The sequence below is a fragment of the Mycosarcoma maydis genome, chromosome 21, assembly GCF_000328475.2.
Source record: "Mycosarcoma maydis chromosome 21, whole genome shotgun sequence".
Taxonomy (NCBI): Eukaryota; Fungi; Basidiomycota; class Ustilaginomycetes; order Ustilaginales; genus Mycosarcoma; species Mycosarcoma maydis.
The window spans coordinates 339243-365657 of NC_026498.1; the positions used below are offsets into that span (position 1 = coordinate 339243).

General features: G+C 55.4%; 7 protein-coding genes across 7 annotated transcripts in view; 3 read left to right on the forward strand and 4 right to left on the reverse strand.

Annotated features, from left to right (window-relative positions):
* The window catches only part of UMAG_15102 (uncharacterized protein), a gene marked incomplete at both ends in the record, with an annotated part of 6068 nt that extends 475 nt beyond the window's left edge, over window positions 1-5593 (forward strand). The window contains one exon of the mRNA XM_011394225.1: window positions 2-5593. Within this exon, the coding sequence (XP_011392527.1) occupies window positions 2-5593 (5592 nt within the window). The remainder of the gene's footprint in view (window position 1) is intronic.
* Window positions 5594-5920: 327 nt separating this feature from the next.
* Window positions 5921-7691, forward strand: UMAG_11203 (uncharacterized protein; the record flags this gene model as incomplete). The annotated part of the gene is made up of 10 exons (XM_011394182.1): window positions 5921-5990; window positions 6081-6224; window positions 6327-6424; window positions 6499-6570; window positions 6650-6779; window positions 6849-7009; window positions 7087-7105; window positions 7181-7348; window positions 7438-7567; window positions 7640-7691. 10 exons carry the CDS (start codon window positions 5921-5923, stop codon window positions 7689-7691), a joined length of 1044 nt encoding a protein of 347 aa, XP_011392484.1.
* Window positions 7692-7719: 28 nt separating this feature from the next.
* On the reverse strand, window positions 7720-8982 carry UMAG_11204 (NEDD8-activating protein UBA3; the record flags this gene model as incomplete). Its single annotated transcript, XM_011394183.1, has 1 exon — window positions 7720-8982. One exon carries the CDS (start codon window positions 8980-8982, stop codon window positions 7720-7722), a length of 1263 nt encoding a protein of 420 aa, XP_011392485.1.
* Window positions 8983-12756: 3774 nt separating this feature from the next.
* Window positions 12757-14607, forward strand: UMAG_06102 (uncharacterized protein; the record flags this gene model as incomplete). Its single annotated transcript, XM_011394152.1, has 1 exon — window positions 12757-14607. The coding sequence occupies one exon, from the start codon at window positions 12757-12759 to the stop codon at window positions 14605-14607; it is 1851 nt and encodes a 616-aa protein (XP_011392454.1).
* Window positions 14608-14931: 324 nt separating this feature from the next.
* UMAG_06103 (1-phosphatidylinositol 4-kinase STT4) lies at window positions 14932-21495 on the reverse strand (the record flags this gene model as incomplete). Its single annotated transcript, XM_011394153.1, has 1 exon — window positions 14932-21495. One exon carries the CDS (start codon window positions 21493-21495, stop codon window positions 14932-14934), a length of 6564 nt encoding a protein of 2187 aa, XP_011392455.1.
* An 894-nt stretch (window positions 21496-22389) lies between these two features.
* Window positions 22390-23242, reverse strand: UMAG_11205 (putative Rab family GTPase YPT6; the record flags this gene model as incomplete). The annotated part of the gene is made up of 3 exons (XM_011394184.1): window positions 22390-22454; window positions 22556-22731; window positions 22827-23242. 3 exons carry the CDS (start codon window positions 23240-23242, stop codon window positions 22390-22392), a joined length of 657 nt encoding a protein of 218 aa, XP_011392486.1.
* Window positions 23243-24229: 987 nt separating this feature from the next.
* Window positions 24230-25279, reverse strand: UMAG_11206 (uncharacterized protein; the record flags this gene model as incomplete). Its single annotated transcript, XM_011394185.1, has 1 exon — window positions 24230-25279. One exon carries the CDS (start codon window positions 25277-25279, stop codon window positions 24230-24232), a length of 1050 nt encoding a protein of 349 aa, XP_011392487.1.
* Window positions 25280-26415: the final 1136 nt, after the last annotated feature.

The window sequence follows — 26415 nt, forward strand, 5'->3', positions numbered from 1 at the left end:
AGTCGGTCGACGTCAGGCCAATTCGGGCTTCTTCGACAACGAAGCCCTAGAAACCGTCGAGTGCATCTCCAGTCTGCTCGTCCTCATTGCTGTCGAGACACTCTCGCTCGAAGAGGTCATGGATGGTTTGGATATGCTTCAGGGCTCCGATTCTCACATCTCGAAACACCCACAAAGTCTCGAACTGGCCCTCGACCTCCTCAGCAACACCTCTGCCGATCCCTTGCATGCACCCATCCTCCTCGCCTGGGCACTCGTCCTCCACCGTCTCGAAGATGCCCTAGCAGCTCAGTATGATGCCTCCGACCTCGACCCTTCCCACCAACTTCCCGACTCCACATCTCAACTTGCAGATGTCATCAGAACCGACGACGGTGGTCCGCCTTTGTGGAGGAGGTTGGCTCAAGCCGCTTTTGCTCCCGAACTCCGCCTCTTTGACACCCTCATGTCTCTGCTTGCCTCGCCCTTGTTGACCAGCAGTAATGGTGCAAGCACCCCCGCTGTGGCCGGTCCATCGGCTCTAGCCTACCGCGCCGTCTTCAAGGGCCTTTTGCTCAGCATAACCGAGCTCGTCAAGCCCGAATTCCTCCCCGATTTCAACACCCTTGTCAGTCTTTGGGAGGCCACTTTTGGCTCTGGCGTCGCTCTTCAGCTCAGTCAGACCGCCATTGATGGCGTCGCCGCCCTCTGCGACCAATTCTGGCTCGTCGACAGCAGGTATGAGTCCAGGTGCACAACTCTGGATACCGCCCGACGTCGATGGCCCGTTAGCTTCCGTCCCTTGATCCTGCTCACAAGGGCTCTCTCTGGTCACGCCAGGGTTGATGCACAAGCATCTTGGCCCTCCCTACTCGACGGCCGCTCCCGTCCGGAGGCCGAAGAGCGAGCCTGCGCTGCTGTCTTTGACTATCTTGCTAACGTGCCAACATTCGCACAGGTCCTCCCTGTGGGCGCCAACACGCCCAATGCGCCCTTTGAGACCATGGAAGGAGGAGACTATACCTCGGTTACTTATCGAATCACCCGTACCATGCATATCCCAGGTACTCAGGTCCGCTTCTCGCCTGGAACCACCGGTTCCACAATTTCGGAGCTCGGAAAAGAGCCTGTCATCGTCCTCTGGAGTCCAACGCGTCCTATCAGCGCATGGAAGCTCATGCGAGACATTCTCTCTTCCTTCCCGCCGGCTTTCGCGGAGCTCGGTGCTGCTTTCAAGGATGTCGACCCCTTCCGCGATCAGAAACAGTCTGTCAGCTTCGCCCAGATCGCTCCTGCGGATTCCAACGAGGCCTGGGAAGAGCTTGCGTCTGACGTGCTTGATCTCTTCGCCAGCATCATTTCTGCAAGCGCAGATCTCGCCTGGACCCTGCTTGCTCATCTCGACGGTCGCGACATTAATGCTGACGAGATCTCCCTTGATTACGAGCCCGAGGAGCTCGAACATATCCAAAAGGAGAAGGAAGAGCTCGCAAACGCAAAGAGCCTCTCCTCCATAGCCGTCAGCCTGCTATCACATGCACTTGTTGCGGCTCCCATCAACATTCGCCTTGTTCGATCATCTCTTCGCCTACTTACCGTGCTTCTGCCATACGATCCTGATGTGGTGTGGCAGGAAGTGCGATCATCCAACGCCCTCATCGGAAGCCCAGGCGCTATTCCTTACCTGTCCAAGGGTACCGCCGCAGCAGGCTTGCCTACCGTATCAGTCTTGCTGAATCAGGAAATGGCACGTGCTTCCTACGGTGGTCTCATCTCGTTGCTCGACTTCCACATATCCCTGTTTTCAGAGCTACGCAGGTCATACTCCACCTCTTCTACAGATGCTCTCGAGACCAAAGCCAGCGTTCTCCTTCGTACCTTCAATTGGATCTTCGAATGCGTTTGGCCCGAATATCAAAGCTGGCGATATGTGCAATTGGCAGAACGGCTCGAGATCGGCACCAAGTGCACTCGACTCCTCCATATGGCTCTCGAAGAGCGCAGCTGGCGCCTCTCACCGACACCAACTTCAACTCTGGTCGATGAGCCTGGACCGGCAGCTCTTCTCGTCGAAGCCGCCGAGAGGAGCTTGGTAGGAAATCCCAGCATCGTTGGCATTGCACCTATGATCACGTGCATTGGAACAGGCCAGCAGTTGCTCGACGCCTTGAGCAGGGCTGGCAGACAGACCGATGCCGTCTTGGCAGAAGAATGGATCCTATCAACCCTGCGTCTCGCCGCGCTCATTGTCTCTCGCAAGCGCGAGGGCACTCTTGCCGCCCTCCACGATTTATCGACGCTGCCTGCAGAGACGGCCAGGAAGGCCGTGTCAGCGCGGATCAATATGGGCCTTTTCGAACGACTCTTTTTCGACCACACCATTGTCGCCTCTCGAACCGCATTTGGCGGCGGACGCAGATCGAATCGAGTCGAGCTGGCAAGTGCCACTTTTGCCTATGTGCTTTTCCCGACTTCCACTGCCATCAGCTCCGAGGCGGCACACCTCGTCACTTCCGTTTTGAGGTCCGCAAACGATCTTGCCTCATCAGGCAAGCAGATCCCCGGCCTCATCGGCCACATGGGCACTCTAGAAGAGCTCGAGGAAACGCTTTCCGGGTTGGTCGACCTCGTTGCCAATTCAAACCAGCATTCCGCCCTCAAGGTACAGGTGTGGACAATGCTTGCTGCCATCGTCGATACCCAGCCAGCCCTCGGGACGCTCCTCTTGACCGGCCGCCACCTTGCCATGACGACCGAAACCCGCCTCAACAGGTCCGAAGGTGAATCGGAATCCAAGCCGACTGAGCCTGCCGCATCTGCACCCGCCTCGTACAGGTCCAGTAACGGTCGGGCACTCGATAAAACAGCACTCGATGTCGCTTCCGAGGCTGTCCTTGCCTGGCGAGCAGCTTACGACGGCGCATCACAGCTGCTCGAAAGTGTCCTCCGCTTCCTCGATGTTGCTTGGGTGCATGCGGCTGAACACGTCGCTGCATTTGATACGATCCGCACAAACTCGGCATTCTTCCGCGCCTTGGCTGACGTAATTTGCGAAGCGACCGAGATTCCAACAACATTGGCCGAAAGATTTATTGATTCTGAGCCGGCTTTGCATGCTAGCAACGATGCCGACGTGTCTGCTTACTGCTACCGGAAGATGTGCCAGGCACGCTCGCTTCGACTTCTTCAGCATGACATCCAGCTCGGTGGGATTCTCAAGAATCGGAACAAAAGCGATGCATCTAGCAAGGCTAGTCTTGAAGCGTTGCTCGACATCCTCGCCTCGTCGGACCGCACGCTCAAATCGATCGAAAAGAGCTTCTCGATGCCTTGCGATCCATTGATGCGCGCGACCTTGGAACTAAAGCTGGCAGAAATCTTTCCTACCATACATGTCGAGTCCCTGCGCCATCCGTCGCGTAAAGATGACTTTGACCTCGACAAATGTTACGGTGACAACTACCACTTTAGCGTCTCTGCTTTCCGAAACAAAGCCGAAGGCCGTGTCCTCGATGGCGAGCTCGGTGGCGAGGTGGCGCTGATTGAAGAGGGCCTCCTTGCCATCTTCACCATCAACATGGAGTGGAGTCTGATCGACGTGCAAAACTACTTGCTTCAGGCATGGACGCAATGCATCGAAGTGTGCATGGGCCGCATTGTTGCGCAGGCACTCAACAAGAACAGCATGTCTGCACTGGAGACATCCGCCATCACAAGTTGGACCCGGCTCGCCACGCTAGCTGCTGACGAGGGCCGCGAGGGCGACTTCATGCGCGGCGTCCATGCTACCCGACTTGGTCTTCTCACCAAGCTCATGGAACTTTCCTGGGGCCACCGCCGCAGCAAGGAATCGTCGACTACCGATCAGATCGTCCAAGCTGCCACTCTGTGCGGACGCCTTGTGACACACCCCTTCTTCCGTGTCGAAGACAGCCTCAAAGCGACCGTACCGCCCGAGTTCCACCGCGATGTATTCGAAATGGTCCTTGTATGTGTCGCTCGTATTCGTGCCTTGTTGTCCTCGAAAGGCTCCATGGTTCGTCCGAACGAAGAGACAATCGAGAGCCACAAAGCGCTTCATGCATCTGTCGAACTCTTCTGTCGCCACGTTACAGACGCTCTCCGCATCAAGATCGAGGACGCGCTTCGGAGTTTGCAGATTTCTCAGCAACGCCAAGTAAATCTACAGGTGTTGGAGGACGACCTTGACATCCTCGTGAGCATCTTCGAGATGACGATCCGACGCGACGTAGGCGCTGAGACGGCGGTGTGGTTGGCTCACGTCCAAGAGACGCAGCTGCTACAGACCGCCCTTCGTCTCCTGGGACGAGCACCAGTGCTGCGACCGGAAAGCATCAATGGTGCCAATACGCCTGTCAACCCAAACAGCGCTCACCATGTCGCTTTCATGAAACCGTTGCTCTCGCTGCTTGTGGCTATTGCATCACAACCCTCTTCGAGCGAGGAACTTGCCCTGCAAGGTACCGTCAATGTATTGGCCTCCAATATGCTTACCGATTCTCTCGAGGATGGCCAGATCTCGCCTTTGTTGCTCTCTGGTGATCCGAGTGCGTCTCATGAGTGCTGGAGATTGATGCTACGTGTCCTTGTCAATCTGATCGACAATCTGGGAGCCGGATCCGACTCCCCGAACTGGAGAGGCGTCAGCGCCAGGTTTGTGGAAACGGATGTCTATGGGTTTGTTCGCGTCTACCAAAAACAGATTGATCGGGCGATGAACCTCAACGAGCTGCACGCACGACTTGCTTCGATGTCAGGCGTCTTGAGCCACCCATCGTCCATCCATGACCGCTTTGGCGACGGGAATGTCGGCGCTGCTGTCAGTCTAGAACAACTGGAGGAGATTGAGCTGATATCGACTCTTCTGTACAGCTTGACACATATCGAAGGCGAGCAGTGTTGGCACTCGCATGGTGCACGATCCGAGCGCGATGTAGCGGTTCCTTCCATCGTGCAACATCTCGCTGTGACTTCGGCAGGGACGGTGCAGCCCCTTGTGCACCTCTTGCAACATCCGAACGAGCTTACGAGTCTGCTCGGCTTGGACCCGGCAGCAGCAGAAGCCACGAATGTTGTGCAAGATGCGGCAGCGACCAAGATTCGCACGATTGTATGCGTGCTGATCGCCAGCCTGTGGAATTATACTTCTTGCGCGTTGGTGTTGTGTCGAGGCTCGGACGCTTGGCCGTCGACCGAGTCTGGACGCGCAATTGTGCGGCCGACGACGCGAACCAGCACTGTGCGCATTGCTACGCTCGGCACGCTTCTGGACCTCAGCACTCATCTGACCGACTACATTAGGACCAATAAGCAGAAGCTGACAGCCGAGGATAAGGGACGCTTCTCGGCAACACTTGAACAGGCGCTGGGCCTAGCGGCAACTCAGGCAGCCATCTGGGCAGCTGGAAGGTCCAAGGATCATACAGAGCCGGCAAGGCTGGAGCACATGGCGCGGCAAGAGCTCGAGTCGGGTCTTTCGAGGGATATCGTGTCTGCATTGAGGGCAGCCGAAGAAGTTGTTGGCGCGCAAGGGAATTTATTCTCATTGATCACGACATTTGTAGAGTCGAAACTGAACAGCTCGCGCTTTTGAGCCCTCTCACGAATGGAGCTGCGATGACGTCAATCAAGACATGTATTTTGATGCTTGCCTGACTGTTGGCTATGTGATTGAATCGAGGAGACATCGAAACGAGTACGGAGGACAGGGGCGAGTCTAGGGGCGAAAAACCGTGCAGGTAGGACTTGGATAGGCACGTCGGAAAGGTTGACGTCAAGTTGCGCAGCTCAAGTGCTGGCGCACTGAGCACGGACCCACAGCAAGCGCGGATCCATGTTTCGTAACTTTCGTTGGTTGCTAAGTTACCACCAATCAGCGATGTCGACAAGTTCTCTCGATTCTGGTCTAATCGGATCCAAGATGCCTTATCTGCCGCTGCTGCCGGAGCTGGTGTCCTGTGAGCCGGACAGCAGCGTCGGGCTGGAAAAGGGTGAGAACAAACGATGGACCAAGATTCCGGAAGGAGAACGATTTTGGCCAAAATCATACTGACGAGAACACGTCGATGCCGATGATGTAGTCCAAGGCGCTAGAAGCGGCCTTCTGCGCTGGCAGTCTGCAGCTGGGAGCGGACGGGTGGAGCTTGTCATGTACCTTGATGAATGGCTCGACGCAAGTACGAGTGGTACGATCGAGCAGGTGGTGGTGCATGTGCATGGCAAAGGTGAGTAAACAGCCGGCGTCGTAAACTGGATTTGAGTCTGCATGGGTGCCAACAACCTGATGACCTTTTGTCGCTTGCGGTTGATGTGCATGACAAACAAAGAGAGGCAAGCTGACGCTGCGTGGGTCGACATGGCCACGGCACGATCTCGGGTCTCGAGGTCAGACCGAACGCGAACGCTTATCGTAGCGCCTCGATTCGTAAGTTGGATCACTGTAAACACGCGCTGATGGGTTTGCATTGAAGCGTTACTTGATTCAAATTCGATCGACAGTTGAATGGACTCGACAAGGCTGCAGTCGCAAAACTGGACTCGACTGCGTTGCTTGTGTGGAAGTCCAACGGTGTAAGTGTATTCGATACTCCATGTTCGACTGCTGCATCCGGCTGATCGGGAACATGGAAGCTTGTGTGAAAAACAATAGTGGGGGGAAGGATCGCCATCCGTCCATCCGAAACAGCAAGACGGAGTATCATCATTCGAGGCGCTTGATGCGATTGTGTGCCACTTTGCCAGCCGAAGCAGCTACCCACGGCTGGGCAGAGTCGTGCTTTGTAAGTCCCAAGCTGCGCTCTACTCGACCAGATTGAAGAAGCTGACGATACATTCTGGTCCGAGTTTAGCTGGTCATAGCCTGGGCGGACAACTGGTGCATCGGTATTCGATTCTCGGATGTCCACCGCTGACTTGGCAGCAGCGGCAAGCGTTGGTGGTTGAGTATGTTGTGATGAATCCTGCGAGCTATCTCTACTTTACACCGGAACGAGCTGGTCCGCCTGCTGCTGTGAGTGGTTTCCACCCTCTCGCCAACCCAGATGGAGGCAGCATCGTTGATACGTTACTTGCTTGGTGATCGGACAGGGTATGAATGTGTACAAGTGTAAGTGATTGTGTACCGCGACAGATCGTTGTTGCCTCGGCTAACGTTTTTGGCATGCCTGTGTACACGGGGTAGACGGCTTGGAAGACATCGGTACAAAGCTGTCTACCTATCGAGGTCTGCCGGACCATCGAGATGCGCGCTTTTGGCTGCACCGAATGCTTGGGGAGCGACGCATCCACTTTGTGCACGGAGAAAACGACCGGGGTGTGGGAGACGATCGACCTGAGGCGATGGCACAAGGTGCGTACATGCAGCACCTCGTGTGTTAGCGTGAATCAGAGGCTCTACAAGCGCTCGGCTGACCAATCTCTTTCGATGTGCAAGTATAGGAGCGAATCGAGTCGAACGTGCGTGCAACTATCATGCGCATCTACAGCAGTTACAATCGATGCACGCGACCCAAAAATGCCTCTGGACCGCAAACTGGGTACCTGGTGTCAAACATGACGGCAGAGCCGTGTAAGTCTCACCAGCCAACCTCACCAACTCGGTTGACACACACTGACTCGTAAGCTGCCATTTTCTGCACAGCACCACATCTAATGTCGCCATCGCACGAATCTTTCCGTTTGACACTGCATGATATCTTGTTGTGGATTTGGATCGCATATTCAACTGAAATTCACGATGATGCCCAAGGTGAATGGCAATCTTGCGTCTGTGACGGTGATCTCGTCGCCCTGTTCGCAAAGCTCGACGAGCTTCATCTGCAAATTGGGCCTTGTCGCGTGTTCGAGTTGTGGAGGAGCTTGATAGTACAGTGGTTTACCGGCGAGCGAAAGCGAGGGTTTTTTGATCTGCAAATCTGTGAGTTCGCCGAGCTGCTCGATGAGGCGCTCGAGCGTGTCTTGTGCGGAGAAGGTCATGGGCCGCGCTTCGCCACCGCAAACGGGGCAATCGGGACGCTTTTCGTGCTCGAAAGTGTAGGTGTAGACGCTGTCGTTTCCGGTGAACATCATGTAGTTGTTGAGGAATGGCGCAGCGGTGGTGGCAAACTTGAAGGCTTCGAGGACGCAAGCGGCGGCGATGATGGCATTGGTGGAAGCAATGGCAGGGATGATGTTCTTGACGACGCCTTGAGTGAGGTTCCATGTGACGCCGGTGATGCCGAACGAAGCGGCACGAGTGGAAGCATGCTCCAAGAGCCACGAAATGTGATCTGGATTGTCGTTGTCAAGCTTCTTGTCCGGGAAGACGCGTGGCCACTCGAGCACGCTAGCCCATTCAATGCAGTGTTCGGGTAGACGCGGAGTATTTGCAATGGTGCAGATGGGATAGGTGGTTTGCTTGTTGAGCATGTCGAGGCTGCACTCGTAGCACGAAGTGACGGTAGGCAGGATGACGCGAGCTTGACCCTTGAAGCCTTCGGTGCCGCCGTCGATAAGCGGTTTGAGCGAGTCTGGGTCTTGGTCATCGACCATGTTGACGAGCGTGGCGTTGATCCACCTCCTGGCCTCGACCGAATCGAGACCACAGACAATGATGTTGAACTGTTTGTAGTATTGTTCATCCTTGTCCTGGATCTTGCCATGGTAGGGGGTGATTTGTACGCCAGGCACGCGTTGCTGAACGAATTCGGCTGCGACGTGCGCTTTGGAACGACCGACATCTTTTTCACGGAAGAGGAATTGGCGGTTGAGGTTGGAAACGTCGATGGTGTCCATATCGATGATATGGATGTTGTAAAAGCCGGTGAGGGCGAGGTTGGAGAGGATCTCGCAGCCGAGACCGCCAGCGCCGATGACGAGGATGCTGCATTGGGTGCGCAGAAAGTGTTTGACGGCTGCGCCGGCCTGGAAGGCGTCATCGGTGGAGGGGCCTGGCTTGTCAAGGATCCTGTCTACATGGTCGTACCTGCCTGGCCACTGCAGCATGTTCGCAGCAGGATGGTTGTCGAGCCGAATCGACCAGGGACACGGTCGACCAGGGACACGCTTTGGGTTGATAGTGAATAGAAGGAAAGCGGTTGGTATGCAACAAAGTCAAAAGTGGATGGTGCTAGACAGAGTGTCTAGACCGAGTGTGGAGGCAAGCACCAAGGTTGGTGACATTCACGATTCGTGATTCACGTTTGTTGATATTCGCAGACAGGCCCGTGCGTTTTCCGCGACTCAAAATTTTGGATGCTAACCTAACATTTGAGAGCACGAAGCACGAAGCACGAAGCACGAAGCACGAAGCGTGACTCACGAGACTCACGACTGTGAACGTGAAAATCACAGAAACCCAACCAACCCACGACGGTGAACGCGAGACTCGTGACTGGTGACGGACGGACTTGGACGAGCGTTGCAGATCCCAAGCGGCAGAAATGAGATTCGCGATTCACGATTGGCTCGAAATCGGGACTCGCAGGGGAGAACAAAGAGGTAAAGATTACCATCCAAATCCGATTGGTTGTCTAGAGAGCCTTTTGGTATAGTAGTTAAGCTTCAAGTCAAGGACACGTTGGTGGACACAGGCTGGCAGACTGAGCGGAGCAGCAGAGCCGGTCATGTTTTGGCAGGTATTCAAGGAGTGGTCCGTGGAGTTCTTGGCATGCACCCACATGCCAAGGAGATAATTGGAGCAGCACAGTTCAGCAAAGTATCCACGCTGAGACACGCGGGTTTGGCTCAAGATGGATTGGTGTAGAGAGTGAGAGCACAGAGCAAGCAGGGTATTATTGAAAGCGGCAGCCGTGCAACGTGGAAGCGACTCTTGTATGTGAGAGTGACGAAGGAGTCTTGCGAGGAGTAGCAGCAAGATGCAAGGAGCGCTGGGATGCTGCTGAGTTTTGGCTGGTTGGTGTGAAAGCAGGCTAAAGCAGGCTGGCAAAGGATGCGAGTCACAGAGCGCTCCGATTCATGATTGGCAGACGTGCAGGTGTGCGTTGTGCATCGCGAATTGGCAAGCGCGGGAAGTCAAAGTGGCACTCGGTTGACACGAGCAGCAGAAGCGTGCAGCTGGAGGTGCAAAGTAACCGCAAGACACGCTGTGTTGAGCGTCTACCAGCGCGACTGGCAGGCCAGACCAAGAATCGGAAGCTGAAACCGTGAATCAGGAATCGCACACGCCATTCAAGATGGACACGTGAGTTGGATATGGTCAGGCCAACGTGCGGAGTAACTGGTGAGGGTGGAGTAACTAACTTGATCAACAATCACGAATGTGTAGTTGTTGTTGTTTCTTTTTTCTTCTTGAGTGGGGGACGGTTAGGAATCTTGCATGCCCAACGCAGACGAGTAGTTAGCGTGACGTTTTACTGTAGCTTGTGCTGCACGCCTGGTTCAAAGTATTGAATGGCTAGCAAGTCTTGAACACGAGAAGCTTGACGAGGTTGGGAGTTTTGAGTTTGGATTCACCCGCATGCTGGCACATGTTTACCAAGACAACTCACGACTCGTCACTCATGCTGTCACGTGCCCCAGGTCGTGCCGCTGCTCACGGCCGTATAGCGCAGAATCACGAATGTGAATTGTGCAACACGGTTGCGAGCGTCAGCGTGTCACACTGGCGTATGACTCGTGACTGGATGGCGCGATTGTCGCGAGGGGTGAGTGGCTCGAGTTGATTGCTCAAGCGCGGCTGGGACGCGGAATTCCGCTTCCGCCTGCCAGTCAGCCAGTCATTCAATGATTTATGAATCGAACAATAAGGCGGCGTAGGCGATCTGCACAGCCAGAGAGTCGTGCGTCGTGACTCGTGACTCGTGACTCGTGACTCGTGACTAGGCGCGTAGTGCTCAAGAACCGTCAAGAATCACAATTACGACACAAGAATGGGCGACTGACACACTCGGGCAGCAATGTGCTGCACAAGCGCATCATGGCCGTCGTTTTCAGTCGTCTTTGATGGAATTTGAGCTTTGTTTTAGCGTCAACAGGACGGAGTCAAGGGTTAAGTTATGCGAACAAGCGGGGATGGCTGCCAATAATTGAATCACGATTCAACGATTCGTGCTTCAGATTCGTGCTACTCTTGTGCACATCAAGCCAGTCGTCACCAGAACCAAGAGGCTGTGGCTCGGAAAATTGCAACAGACCGCCACACTGGCAATGCAGCCTCCCAATGAGAGCAAGAGCGACTGCATGCTGTTCCTGTACAATGCGATGCGAGGTGAGCGCACAGAGGCTTGCAGGTCGCACATCTAAGTTTTTGTACTCTACTGTAGTGTTCCGACCACTCCGCTGTCGACGCAGTGGTGGCTTTACCGTGTTTGGCAGCTTTGCAGGGCGCGCTGGAACGCCACGATCGACAGACGAGACGTTTGGCTGATCGACTGACCGCCTCGCGTAACACGGGTTCTCGGATGACCGCAGTTGCAAACGTGAAGCGAAACCCACGTCGGTTTGCCTGCCCCTTAACTCAAGTTAGCGTACAGTAATATATAAGTCACGAGTATTATAATAATAATTCTGATACTCTGATATTCGTGATTCTTGCTCGTGCTCGTTTTCCGAGTCTCGCATGGCTCTGCCGATACGCGTGAGTCTACCAAGTTGTAAGTTAATCACGAAATAAACGCGGCTTGAGCTCGTCGAGAGTGACTGCAGTCGTGCGTCGTTGAATATTTACCGTACCATTCGTGATTTGTGATTTGTGATTTGTGATTTGGTTTGGTTGGCTTGCTCCTTCACAGCCACGCTCGTGAGGTTGAGCTTCATCCAACTAAAGAATAACTTAGTTACAATTAAACCGAGAGCGTAAGGTATGCACTAAAACCTGTGCCTGTAGATGGAGCAGCTGTCGACATTCGCGATTCACGAAAACGATTCGTGATTCACACAGTATGTGACAGGCTTGCAACACGGCCCACGCCAATTGTGATTCTGATTTACGATTCCATCGGAACTGCGAGACGAGTTTGCAACTCGCTCAACCACGCGTTACATAAGAATTGTGGATATCGAGACGAGAGGCTGTTTTCGCCTTGACCCCGAAACCCCCCTGACTGGCGGCCTTGGTATGGATGGGCTCGGCTAGCCTACGTCGCGCTGCCCCTGGACGAGATTCACGAACTGTAATTCACACCCACGACTTCTGTACCTTTCTGAAACCGTGAAACCGTCACTGCGCTGTATTGAATAAGTTATCCTTGTTGTTGTTTTTCTCTCTTTAGTTTTTTTTTTTTTTTCTTCTTTTTTTCTTTCTTACTTGTTCTTCTTCTTTGTTTCCCCACGCCTGGACACACACTGACGACTGTGACTGACAGACTACTCGTGACTACGCCGCCGAGGATACGCTCGGATTCTGTGACTCCGCTGGACGAGCCAAAGGTTTTTGCAACCTTCGGTTCGCAAGGCCGTCGTCGGTTTCTGTCTCTTGGTTGCGGTTGTCCCTGCGTCGGTAGCAAAGCGAGGCTGAGCCGCTTCTACCTCTGACCCGCTCTTTGTACCACCATCCTTGCGCTTGTTGGCCCCTGTCGTATCCCTTCCTATCTCAGTTCCCCTCCCATCCTTTCCGTCTCTCTTCCTATCTCCACATATCAAGCCGTTGTTCTTTTCGCTCTGCATCCCCGTTTCGTCTTGTTTCGCTTTTGTCTCGATTTGCCCGCTTGCTCCTCGTCATCCACACCGTACTCAGCGTCGACCACAAGTCAACGCCACGCCATCGTCACTTGACACATTGGCAGGTCTCATCACCACCGCCGCTCGTCGTTCACCGTCATGCCGCGTCCAACATCACGTTCGTCGCCCAACTCGGACTACTACAGCCCCGACCCCATGACCCCCACTTTTTCGCCTCCGGGCGAATACACCGAATTTCAGACGCTTCGTCCTGGCACCCCAGGTACATTAGGAAGCATGGGTCGCCACTCGGTCGTCAGCAGCAACCTCGACAAGTACGACCGCGAAGGCGCCCTCACCCCCCAAGCACAGGCTCTTTTGCCGCTCGACGACACTGGCCGCACTCAACGCTCCAGCACCTACTACTTTGAAAAGGGCGCTCCCTCTGCTGCCGCCGCAGACACCTTCCGTCAATATGCCGGTAGACGCGGTCAAGGCTACAACCCTGCCTCCAACACCGCCACTCTTGAACACGGTCTCCCCACCAAGAAACGCCCTGGCTTTATCCGACGCAGACCCATCCTCTTTGCCCTTCTCGTCTTGCTCGCCCTGATAGCCGCAGGTGTCGGCGCAGGTGTCGGCATCTCGCAATCCAACAAGTCCAACAGCAAGAATCTTTCGGCCGAATCCTCCAAGAGCGGCAACAACAACAACAACTCTGGCTCCACCACTGGCTCCTCTTCCGACAACAAGGGCAACACCAACACCAATGCCACCACCACCTCGGCCGCACCCGCTCCCCCCAAAATCACTCCGTTCGCCAAATACAGCTGGACCGATGTCAACACCAAAGCCTATGGCGTCAGTCTCGGCTCTTGGCTCGTTCTCGAGCGGTGGCAGATCGAAGACTGGATGGTCCAACAGGGCGGTGACAGTGCTTGGGACGAGTGGCGCTTGATGCAAAACCTCGGCAGTCGCGCCGCCTCGGTCCTCGCCGACCACCAGAATAGCTGGGTCACTGAGGCTGACATGGACCTTTTGCAAAACAGCGGCGTCAACATTGTTCGCATCCCTATTCCCTTTTGGGCGTTTATCCCTACCGTCTCTGGCGAGCCGTACTACAACGACATGGCCGCCTACCAGGCGCAGCTCGACAAGATGCTCCAGTGGTGCTACCAGCGCGGCATGTACGTCATGCTCGACCTCCACGCCATGCCCGGTTCTCAGAATGGCGACCAGTCGTCCGGTCACAACACCACCAACATTCAGTGGTTCACCCAAGCCAACCAGGAGCGTTCCGACGCGTTTGTCAACAATGTCCTCTCTTGGGCCACCAGCAGCAACCTCAGCTCGATCATCAACGCGATTGGTGTTGTCAACGAGCCTCGCGTCGTCAACAACGACTGGTCGCTCAACCAGTCGCGCTTCCAGATCACGCGCGACTTTTACGAGCGCAGCTACCAGACTTGCCTCAAGTACAACATCCCCATGACGTTCCACAATGGCTTTGCGCCCGGCAGCGTCACGGACAAGATGGATCTCTGGCGACCATTTATCTCGGGTAAAGACCCCAACATGCTCATCTACGAGGACCACCCTTATCCAGGCTGGTTCTCGGATCCGGAACCTGGTCCGAACGAGATCCAGACGTCGGTCTGCGCGTACGGTGCCGCCGGCAGCTCGCTCGGGATCCCGATTGTGATGGGTGAATTTTCGGCGATCCAGAACACCAACTCGGCCAGCTACGCGCGAACGTACGTACAGATGCAGCTCGCCACATACGGCTGGTCGGCCGGCTCGATCTTCTGGAACTTCAAGGCCAACAGCTCGAGCAACGCGGTGCTTGCGCTGTCTAGCAACCTGATGCAGCTCTACTCTTACGTCGACATGATCAACGCCGGCACAATGCCCAACCCAGGAAAAGGTGCCAACGTGCGCAACTTTTATGCCAACCTGCCCAACCCCTGTGGTGGCTTCCAGACGTATGGCTGGGCCAACCCTGCGCAATAAGTTTACACGCACCTACTTGCGCCACACACACTCGTTCGGACACTTTACTGTTTTGTTTCTTTCCACTGTTTGCTTGTCTTTCGTGTAGGTTTGTCTGTTCGCGCTCGCGCTCGCGGCTAGGAATCCCATGTTTGCATTCACAATGTGCACTGCACGTTGCACCTATTCAACGAGCGTTTGTGTTAGTTTGCACAGTGCGTGTGTGCGGAGCGCTCCAGCTAGACCGAAAGTGACGAGTGTGATTGACGCGTACGAATGACGGCTGCTGGTGCTAGGCAAAGAGAGGTGCGGGATGGCGCATCACGGATCGGCGGACAGGAACATCTACTTTGCGAAAGGGATGTCGTTGGTGACTTCCTGGAGTTTGTCGTAGAGCACCGCTCTTCTGTTGCCGTACGCGTCTTTGACGAGCCATTTGGCGTGGTCGGCGGCTTCTCGTTCTGACAAGTCGGGTTTGAATCGGTCTCTGAGCCTGTCGATGGTGGGAGCGCCTTTGAAGCTTGGCAGTTGAGTGCCCAACATGAGTTTGCACGTATCCACCATTTCGGCACAGAACGGTCTGCATGCCAAAAACGCCTTGACGACCAGTTCCTCGAACATCCTAAAGCCTTGACTGGCAGGACCGCCCATCACATCGATCATTTCGTGGCTAAGCTTGAAGCTGTATGGTTCGAAGCGCATTCCTCCTGGTCCGATATCGAAGAGGAAGCCAAAGTCGATATGTACCAGATGTCCATCTCCATCGATCATCATGTTGCCATTGTGTCGATCGCGGATCTGCAGGATATGGCAGACCACAGAGTAGGCAGCCATGGACTGGATAAAGTTGATGCGCGCGCGCTGGAAAGCGATCGTGTCCGGATTGCCGTACTTGCCGATGAAGAACGTGAGCAGGTGGTTGATCTTTGCACGACCCATTTCGTCGCGCGACGTAGCATTGGGCACCACATCAATCACACCACACCCCGGTCCTGTCGCAGTGACCCGGTACGGGTTCAGGTACAGATCGATCCCTACAGTTGTATAGATGTTCTTGAACATCGCAATCACCTGCAACGCCAGCACGTCCTGCCGACAGTCATCACCAACCTTGAAGATGGCCGCCTGCCACACATCTACCCCGGTCTTCTTGGGCGGCGTGTTCTCATCCCCCTCGTCGCCCGGCTTCACAATCTCGCGGTGCACCTTGAACGTCGCCATAAACGGCGCCTTGGCATGACTCTGCAGCGGTCGTCCCGACTTGCGATCCAGATCTACCACCACACCATCCGCGTTCGACGGCAGGTACACGCCCGGATCCACCTTGATCTTGCTCATCTCCTCGTCGATCTTGGCCTTCTTCTCCGGCTTGCTCTTCTTGATGTACGGCTTGAGCTTGCCCGAGATCGACGTCACCTCGTTGAAGAAGCCGAATTCGCGCTCGTAAAAGTCCTGCGCTTCGCCTGACAGCGCCGACACAATGTTGTCCACCATCCGGTCCAGCGTAGGCTTCATCGCATCCTCTTCCTCCGCATTGTCGTCCTTGTAGCTGTTCGCCTTCATGTTCCAGATGATCTGGTGGCAGAACAGCTGCGAGATCTTGGACGTCTCAAAGATGAACTGCTCCACATATCCGTACTCGTCCGTGCGCAGAGCCTGCACCACTTGCGGCACGTAGAAGAACGTGAGCTCCACCGGATGCTGCTCCAGTGAGCGCATCGCGTACTGCAGCACCATAGGATGGTTCTCATACTCCGGCTGGAACAGGTCGATCGCTTCCACCGGCGACACGGCTGCCCAGTACTGGAGCCACTTGAGATCCGCGTTTTCCTTCTTGGCCAGCTTCAGGTGGTCCTCCAGCAAGTATTTCAGCGCCGACGGCGTGTCCACCACCTTGTACGGTTGACTTCGGATCAGTCTACCCAAACTCGACTTGAGCGCTTTCGACTGGAATCGCGATCCCAGCTGCACCGCAGTCACCGCATCGATCCTCCACGCCGACTCCACCACGCCGCTCCAGTTCGACTCGTTCATCGACCTGCTCAAGCTGCCGACAAAATCGCTGCCCCTGCTGCTCGTGTTCAACGGGTTGGCCCACACCGACAGCCTCGAACACTCGTTCTCCACGAGCAACTGCAGCAACCTCTTCTTCTCGTCAAACGACTTGGTCGCCTCTTGCAACGTCAGACCGCCGGGCATGCGAACCGAAGAGAGCGTCGGCGGGAAGCTCGTCACGTGCTGGTCCGCACGCACCACATCACGCTGCAAAAGCTCCAACGTCTCTTGCAACACCTGCATGTCAGCGCTCAGCTGCAAACGGTTTCCACCAAACGACCATTGCGGCGAACTGGCAAACCAGCCGTATCCGAGCTTGTACAGCGATTCACGCATGTGATACTCGACCAGCCCTTCCAGTTGGCTCGTCTGGATCAAGCGGAAGCCAAAGTTGAGCAACGTGAAGCGTGCCTCTCGCGACAGAGCGTGGGTGGACATGCGGTCTACAGCCGCACCCGAGTACTGAATCAATCGCACCAGCGCCAGCACCATAGTCGGATCGCGGTACCGGAACGCCTGGAACCGGCTCGAGATGAGATGGATGAGCGACAGATGTGGTGTAAACAGGCGCGCAGCCTGCTCCTGCTCGGCGACGATCTCTTCGCGATCGAACGCACCCATCTCGGTCTTTCGCAGGAAGGGATGTTTCGTGGTCAGGCTCGGCGAAAAGATTCCCTTGCGGGCTTTGGCAGTCATCGCCCAACCGATGGTGAGCTCCACCATAATCTTGGTCTCCACCTCGGGTCGCGCACCAATCACCCACGTCCACACCTGGCAAGCGGTCGAGATGGCCTCGGGCGTGAAGACGAGGAAGGGGATCGAGACGATAAAGTGCAGCAGCTCGTAATCCGGCTCAGGCAGCGCCACCACCAGCGCAGCGGTTCGGTACAGAAGTCGACGCAGCTCGGCAAACGGAAGTGCCTTGCGTTTGGCTCCGACGTCGTTCGACAGAGTGGCGAGCTGCTCGCGGCACTCGGCTACGCTTGCAGGCGACATGGTGTTGCTGGGATCGTTGGACAGCTCCACTACACCTTTGGTGAGAGAAAGGTGAATGCCCGTCATCTCACCTAGGTACGTGTTCTTGGCCGAAAGCTCGCCAATGAACGAGCTGCTCGCGTCTGAGCGCCATCCACCCAAGTTGGGCAGCAGTCGCTCCTTGCGAGCCGACACGGGCATGCTGCGTGCGTACTCGAGTGCAACACTCTTGCCGAGCTCGCTGCGGTCAGGCAGAGTCGAGTCGTCGAACGTGCCCAGGTAGCGTTCCAAGATGCCCTGCAACTCCAATGGTGCCAACTTCATGACGAGCGACAGGTACTCGCGCGACTTGGTGAGGAACTGCGAGAGGATTTCGTTCCTCTGCACGTACGAGTCGGACAAGTCGAACGAGATGTTAGCACGCTCGGACACGTAGTGATACGTGGGCGCAAACTCGTCTTTGTACTCGGCCTCGCAACCTTCACGAAGGAGCGTCAGGATCTCGAGCATGGTTGTCACCACATCCTGATCGCAAAGGAGCGAGGGGAGCGCATACAGCAACTTGTTGAGGATGCTCTGCGAGACCTGGCGAACCTTGGCGACACGATGGCAGCAACCTAGCATGAGGTTCTTGACCTCATTGGCAACGCGAGGGTCGAGCAGATGTCTGTTGACCTGAGTGCCGAGATCACGGATGAAGAAATCAATCACCTTGTCGGCGATAGCCTGCATAGCACCAACGAGGGCACTATCGTTAAGGCCCTCGTTGGTAAAGTACGACAGAACCATAGAAGGTCGGCCCATCCGGCTGCGCAGGCACTCAAGGTCGTAGATGGTGGAAAGGAAGGTGACCTGTGCGTAGCTGAACGAACGAACCTCCGAGGCGTGCGTGGGGATGACGGTGCTAAGCGCCTTGCGCTGCGAGTCGAGCGTCTGGTTGGAAAACTCGCGTTTGAGAACCGAGTTGTACTCGAGATCGCTCTCGAGGTAGTTGTGCGCAGATTCGGGCACCAGCGTCGGCGTCTTGAGCGAGATGGAGCTGAGCGACTTGCCGACGATTTCTGCCTGTGCTTCAGCCGCCGAAGAAGGACGCGATACAGCATTGCCATCCGCAGTCACATGGCTTCGGATGTTTGAAGGCGAGGCAAAGCCGAACAGTACCGAGAGGAACCACATGTTACGGAAGAGCGAGACGATCTCGGTGGTCGGCTGTACCTCGGGGTGAATGTCCTTGTGCTCGAGGACCGCCGCGATGGCAGGAAGAAGGGTGGCAAGGTCCGTGTTGAGCTCGGCGAGCTCCTCTGCACTGCTCTTGCCAGAGGAAGCGACGGTCTGCAGCTGTATACCCTTTTCGGCAAAAAGTTGAAGCAACTCGACAAGGAAGATCTCCTTGCGACCGCCGGTGGCTTCGTTCTCACCCGAAGAGGCCGAATCGCGTTCGTCGCGTTCATCGAGACGGCCGAGACCACGGGCAAGCTTGAGCTGAGCCGACTCGACAGCCACGGCCGCTCGACGATTGGCACCGCCGGTGAGCGCGCTCCTTGAGACAGCAGAAAGAGCCCTTACAACGTCGATGTAGGCGCTGCGGGGACCAGCGAGCGCCAACGGCACAACGTTGTCGAGAATGGCGGCCTCGGCCGAGACGTCGGCATTGCGAAGACGTTGGAGCAGCATCGAGATGGTCAGCGCGGTAACATCGGGTTTTCCCACCTCCAGCGCGAGGCGCGAGATGACGGTGATGGTGCTAAGGTTGATGAGCCTCCTCTGATCCTCGGAGCGGGCCGAGATGTTGGCCTGCGAGCCAGACATGGAGATGCCGTTGACCTGGTCGCGGGCAGTGACGGCACGCGAAGCACCACTGCGAACCGAGACACCGCTGCCGGCGACTCCGCCGAGGCCGAGACCACCAGGTGTATCTCTTCCAAGGTAGTTGAGAAGGTTGTACATGGTAGATACGACCAGATCATCGCCCGGAGCAATGGTGACGCACGAAGCGAGACAGCGAGCTGCAGCCAGGAGCACGGGGGAGCTGGCCCCGTGCGCGTTGGGCAAAAAGACGGGGATAGGCGAGGTGACAAAGTGACGAAGGACGCGTGTCATCGGGAGAGCAAGCGCGCTGTTGTTGCGGACAAGCACGCCGACGCTCTGCAGAGCAGCACCCTGCACGCGTGGGTCATAGACGGGTGCACTCTCGCTGAGAAGCGTACGGATGCGTACAAAGACATTATTGTCGACGTTGGCGCCGCCAGCGAGACTGCGAGCGACGGAACACAGAGACGAGAGCTTGAGACTCTCTGCGAGAATCTCAGGGACGTGAAGCTCAGGGAGGACGTGTTGACTCTTGAGACCCTCGCTGAGGAGGAATCGCTGCACGTCATGGAAGCTCTTGTTGCTAGCGCGGAGCACGGCATAGAGGGTGTCGTCGAGCTCGTACAGCGTATTTTTGTCGATTTGAGCAGAGCCGATTTGGCCGAACGCAGCCGACTTGTCGGTGCCGGATGCGAACGATCCGATCAGGGTCACAGAAGCAAGGAGGCTGCTACCATTGCCACTACCATTGCCATTGGTTTGTGGGGCAGAAGCGTTGGTAGTGCCATTCGCATGACCCCCGGCAGCCGGCGCAGAAGCAGCCGACTTGAAGTAGCTGGTGTCGATCGAGTAGCGGAGAAGCGAGTTCCAGGCCTTCTTGGTGGCATCAGGAGCAAGGATGGCGCGGCTAGAGGCATGCTCGTCGTTGTCGTTGTCGTCGCCATGCGCGGTGTCGGCGTCGAGATCGAAGCGGTCCGCCTGTGACTGACGGCTGGGGTCGATGCGGTCGAGGTCGAGACCGTGCTTGTGGAAATCAGAGAAATCCTTGATGGGTGGGCGAGCGTTTACGGCAAGCGCTTGGGCGAGCGTAGTGTCGAGGATGTCGATCGAAGACAGAAGAACGTAGTGGCCCGAGAGAGGGACGCCAGCGAGGCGGTACCTAGCGAGGAAAGAGATGCGGTAGTCTTGCGCATCCTGGGCCGAGCGAGCATTGTCGGCAAAGGTGAATCCACCTTCGGGGCCAACAATGTCAGCATCCTCGTCCTCATCGCCAGAGAAAAAGGTGTCGACACTAGCCTCTGACTGGTCATCGGTGGGACGTACGGTGGCGACTTTGGGAGCTCGACGAGTAGCGCGCACTGCCTGCTGACGGATGTCGAACTGATCGTCAAGCAGAAGCAGCACCTCGTTAAGCCTCCTGACGGTCTGCACAGAGGTGAGAATAGGGTTGAGGATGTCGGCGAGACGAGCAAACTCGTGGAGCTTCCAGGCAAACGAAGTGGAGGCGATGGCTCTGTAAAGGCCATTGAAGAGAGGGACGAGCTTGACGACGACGATTTGCGCATCTCCGGCGGTGGCACCGAGAGCATCGCTGAGCTTGGCAGCAAGGTCAAAGATGGCGTTGATGCAGCGGGATCGGTGTTGAGGAGCGTTGATGGATACGCGGAGGAAGCTCGAAACAAGAGCAAAGGCAAGTTGATCGGGCAACGAGTGGTGGGACCAGCTCATCTCCTGGTCAAAGTCGACCAGGGTGAGCTGACGGAGGAGTTGCTCGAGGTCATCGATGACGGGGACGAGGTGCTCATCGTTCTTGATGTCGGTGGTGTGCTCGGTGGAGCGAGAGGCCGAGGAGATGGAAGAGGCAAAAAGAGCCAAGCTGATCTGGGTCCGAGTAGCCGAGGCCGAGAGGTAGAGCTTGGAACCAGTGGTGACCTTGCTGGTGGTGGCGGATTGAGCAAAGACGGAGCGAACCTTGGATCGAGCGGAAGGCACGTTGGCGATGTTCTCGGCGAGGTTGAGGGCCAGCGCGTCTAGGATAAGCTGGTGGGTGGGCAGATCGAGGCTGTCCATGTTGACGGTTTGAGCGATGCAACGCTCTGATCGATGAATGGAATCGGATGTACTTTTTGGTGGTGATCACGATCGAATTCGAGGGCAAAGTGATGGTAGGAGGAGGAGGTGGTGGAGGAGGAGGAGGACAAGCCAAGCCAAGCATGCGGGGTAACCTTGAAATCTCCAACCCACGGCTGTGACATACGAGAGAAGAAACACGAAAGTGCAAGTGCGGGTGCCGTTCGTGGTTCAGGCGGTTCCGCCGATGACGATTAAAGTCACGAGTGTGATTTCGTGATTCGTGATTCGTGAAAAATTGTGTGGAGAATCCGTGACACCACAAAACAAAACAAAAATAATAATAAAAAGAAAAAAAGGCGTGAAAGTGTGAAAGCGTAAAAGAAGGGCGGTGTGAAAGTGGTGTGAGATTCGTGATTCGTGATTCGTGATTCGTGATTCACGATTAACGATATCGTTAACTTACTCAAAATTCACAGATTCACCATGGATTCGGACGCTTCGGCTTTGAGACACGCAAGGCAATTCACAGTTGTGAGTGCAGGACACCTCCTCGCCTGTTCAAGATGAGAAGAAACGCTCGATCACCGTCTCAAGATGGACGAGACTGTTTAGTTTGAACAAGCACTTGAAACGTCTGCAGAGCCTTTTATCTGTCATGCGGTGACGATAGATTCAAAAGCAGACGCTCTACAGCGCCATACAGGCTGGGCCCACCAGGCTGTGGCGCCAGCAATCGGAGGACTATATATACAGACGAAAGTGCCCTCACTCGACAAACGACGGGTTTCAAGCTGGAACGCGTCCATGGTTGTACGCATGGGTTTGTTCGCATGTGCTGCTTCTTCCAAAGCTGACAGCACTATGTGCATCCTCGACACGACCAAGATCAGCTCAGCACTTGCAAGACGATCCGTCCTCCATCGTCGTCTGGGCCGGCGCAGCTGTCACGTCGATATCTGTTCGAGAGCAATTGGGGTGAATGCAGAGGCGCAGCAAACCAACAGGTCAGTCATTCTGGAAGCATAGTGCAAGTGCCACGCTTGCGATCGATACTCACTCTTGTTGGCAGCAGCGCCGCCAGTGGCAGCATCCGCATCCTTGTCCATACCCGGCAGTGCCTGTGCGATCTTTTTGAAAAGCACTTTGACATTGTGCCCCGCTTTGGCCGAGGTCTCGATAAACATGACGTTGAATTCCTGTGCCTTTTTCTCTGCTTCTTCTGTTGTCACTTGTCTGTGCGGTTGGAAAGGAGGCGAATCGATGTTTGATGAATACCTCTCTCGTGTAATGGTTGGATCGTCAGTAGAGATTGGAAATGTGAGACGTACCTCTTGTCGCTCAAATCTGTCTTGTTGCCTACGAGGACGATGATCACATCGTTGCCCCTCTCGGCTCTCACATCATCGACCCACTTGGACGTGTTCTGGAATGATGCTCGGTTGGTGATATCGTAGACCACTACAGCTACCGACGAATCGCGGATATACGATGGAATCAACGATCGGAATCGCTCCTGTCCTGCGGTATCCCACAGCTGCAGTCGTACCGTTCTGTCTTCGAGATACATGGTCTTGGAAAGAAAGTCGATGCCGATCGTGGCTTGGTATGTGTTGTCAAACGTGTCGTACATGAACCGTGTGATCAACGAGGTTTTACCCACCGACTGTTCGCCTAGAAAGACCAGTTTGAACTTGCGCAATGGTTGACCGAATTCGGCCGTGCTTGCGCCCGGTGCATTCGACATGGTGGCGCGATCTATCTAGGATGCCTCTTGCTCGTTTTTCCACCTACAAGGCTCTAGGCGTTTGCAAGTGTGGAGTGGCCTCGATCTCGACAGCCGGTTCTGCGCTTCTGGCAGAGGCAAGCGCTCCGAGGTAGACTGGATGCGAGTGCGAATCGAAATGAGAAGGCGGCAACTCTACGACCTCGACGACGTCAAAGCCAAATGCAGCGGTATAGCGCGGTGCGCGAGCGTAGATGAGGATGGCACTTGTCCAAACGTCGATGTGTAAGGAGCAGATAACGAGCCGTTCCACAAAAAGAAAGGCTGGCGGAGGCGAGTTGATGGATGGAGATGACAAGTGTGGATCTCGCCAATCGTGAATCGACACATGTGCTTCGAGACCGTCTGTATGTGGACGGCCCGCTCTTCGAACCCTCGTTCGTGTTTCTGAGTGCAGAGTCAGTCACGAGTGTGAGTCTGGAATCACGAATTGACCCCTCAGGCCACGCGCTTCCAATTCACGATTTTGTAATTCACGATTTGCCCTGCATTCCACCTGTGTGTCGCAGCAAATAGCCAGTGGTGGGCGAATTCTCGTACGATCGATTTTCGAACTCTTGTCCCACACTTAGTTTGGGTCTAACAGATACGAGGCATGTGCTGTAGTTGACGGTCGCGTGTTCACAGTCACGAGTCCGTGCTAAGTTGACACCATCGTCGTCATTCGTCCCATCCACCAGGCGTCGCACCAACATGCGGGAATTAGGAAAGACAGCGGTGCGAAAGCGTGTCAAGAGCTGTTCAATATTGCTAATGTCCACTTACCTTGGCTGTAGACAGTCTGACTTTGAAAGTAGAAGATAGTATAAAGACGCAATCACGAATGTGAAAAGAACGTGGCAACAAAACACGGCAGTGAGCATGTCAAGTCGTCTATACGAAGCAATGAATTAGCAGCTCTGTAGTGTATTTGCGTATGAAAGCGATACGGCGCTATTTATGATGATGCTATTGGTTTGAGGTGCCCAAGCTCACGTGTTTGAGTGCAAAGTTGGCCTTTTCCAGATCGGACGAGGTTGACTGGCTCGATCGAGTGCTGGTCGACTCTGCCGATGATTGTCCGTGGCACAACCCGTCAGTGGAGGTGCTTGCGGGGAGAACGCGATCAAACTGCTTCAGCTGATCCTCCTCTTTTTTCTGCAACTTCATTTGATACCTCTTCTCCAACGAGTCGCCCATGCTCCACACCACCCAAGCGCCCCACACTTGGCAGAAAGCCAAGCCGATCGTACAGATCCAGAAGAGTGCATCCCACGCGCTTGCGAGCTCTCTACTCGAAGAGTGCTGATACTTTACCCATACCCATACAGTCCCTCCGATGGATGCCAGCTTGAACACCAGGCTTTGCGCCGCTGCGATGCGGAACAGCGGACCGAGCACTTTTGCAGGCGCTGACAAGCGGTACAAGAACAGTGCGATAAACACAGTCTGTTCGGTTGTGGCCTGAAAGATCCAGAGCAAGCCTGTGAGAGCGAAGCTCGGATCCTGCAGCCGTTCCAGCATGACGAGCGACAGCGAGATGGCAAAACACGTGATGGCGTGATGCGCAATCATCGGATACGTCATTCGATACCTGTAGATCAGCTCGAACAGGTACAGCGCAGCGATCAGACACGCCGCCGCTCGTAACACGTTGAACCTCCACACGCTAAGCTCGTTCTTAAGCAGCCGAGATACAGCAAGCTGGCAGATGAGCGCCGCGCTGGTGACGACGACTTGGAGAACGTAGATCACCATGGTGCGGCGGTGTTCCGCTTGGATCTCGTTGTACCATTTGTGCCCGATGACACGTGGGAGCACCCAGTTGTGCAGGACATTGGCGAGCAGGTAGAGGATAAAGAGGAGCGTGATAAACGAGATCGGGAACAAATAAGGCGTTTCGACCATAGTTTTTTGGTTGATAAGCTTGAAAACTTGGTCCATAGATTCGGGAGAGAGGTGCGAGAAGATCGCTGCTGGTGGAGAGGAGAGCGAAGTGCTGGTCGATGCGAGAGACATCGTTGTGGAAGTGCAAGTACAAGACTGGCAGCTCTTTCGTTGAATACAGTGCCGAAAGCGGAGACAAGCAAATCGAGAGCTTCTGAGGCAGAGACGTTTTTGGTACCACTCTTGCCATAGTCTTGCTTGGTTCTTATACCACTCTCGATCCGCTTCCTAGTCGAGCGCTGTTCTTGATGTAGCCTGTACAGCAACGACAAGAACGAGAGCACATGCGCAGACCTCAATTGCACAAATCCAATCTTAGCGATCTCAGCCAGCCAGCCAGCCAGCCAGCCGCAAGCGGGATGACAGGAACGCTACAGTAGTCCGGACCAATTCAGCGCACACGCAGATGCACGCGGGAGCAGAGCCGGATAGACTGTCACGGATAAGCTATATCTGGGAGCTCCCAAGCTTTTGACGCCCAAGGAAGCAGCATAGATCCTAGCCGTAACCTGAGCGGTTGGACAAACAGTTGTCTCGCAATCGAGCCGGCAGACAGGGTCAAGCAATGCTCCCCATCGGGACACCACCAGCAAGGGTGAGCATGCAGCTGTTGGAGCGGGCATGATCATCGTGAACAGATCAGCCAACTTGCAAACTGACAGACGGCGCAAGATTCTGCGCAGCGCAGCTCGAGAGCAAGAGTTTCTTGACAGGTGTGACCAACAGCACCGTTCTCCGTGCTCGCAGATCTTGACTTTTTCCGGTGGTCGTCAAGTGCCAGTGTCTGCCGTTGACCCTTGCGTCGGGTCGTTGACACAGGTTTCATCAGGCTTCTCCTCTTCGAGATCTGGAGTCACCTCGGGACTTGTTTCTCGATGCAGGACGGCGAATGGCTGCGCTGAAAGACAAACGAAGCACCGCACGTCAAGACCATGTTGCCTCGGCACCGCTAGACTGGTTCCTTGGCGGATGGGCGTGTGAAGCGGTTGTCACTGAGTCAGTGTGGGACGAATTCAATGTTCGAGCAGCGCGTGCAAGTTGCTGCATGGCAAGCAGCGTGTGGTGGAATCGCATGGCAAGCGCGAATTATGCGTCAAAGGCTACGAACCGATGTAAGCAGACCGAACACGAACGGACGGCCCAGGAACGATGCATACACGATTGGACATCGGAAAATAAGCTGGCTGCCGATGTGCGCACCGTTGTGT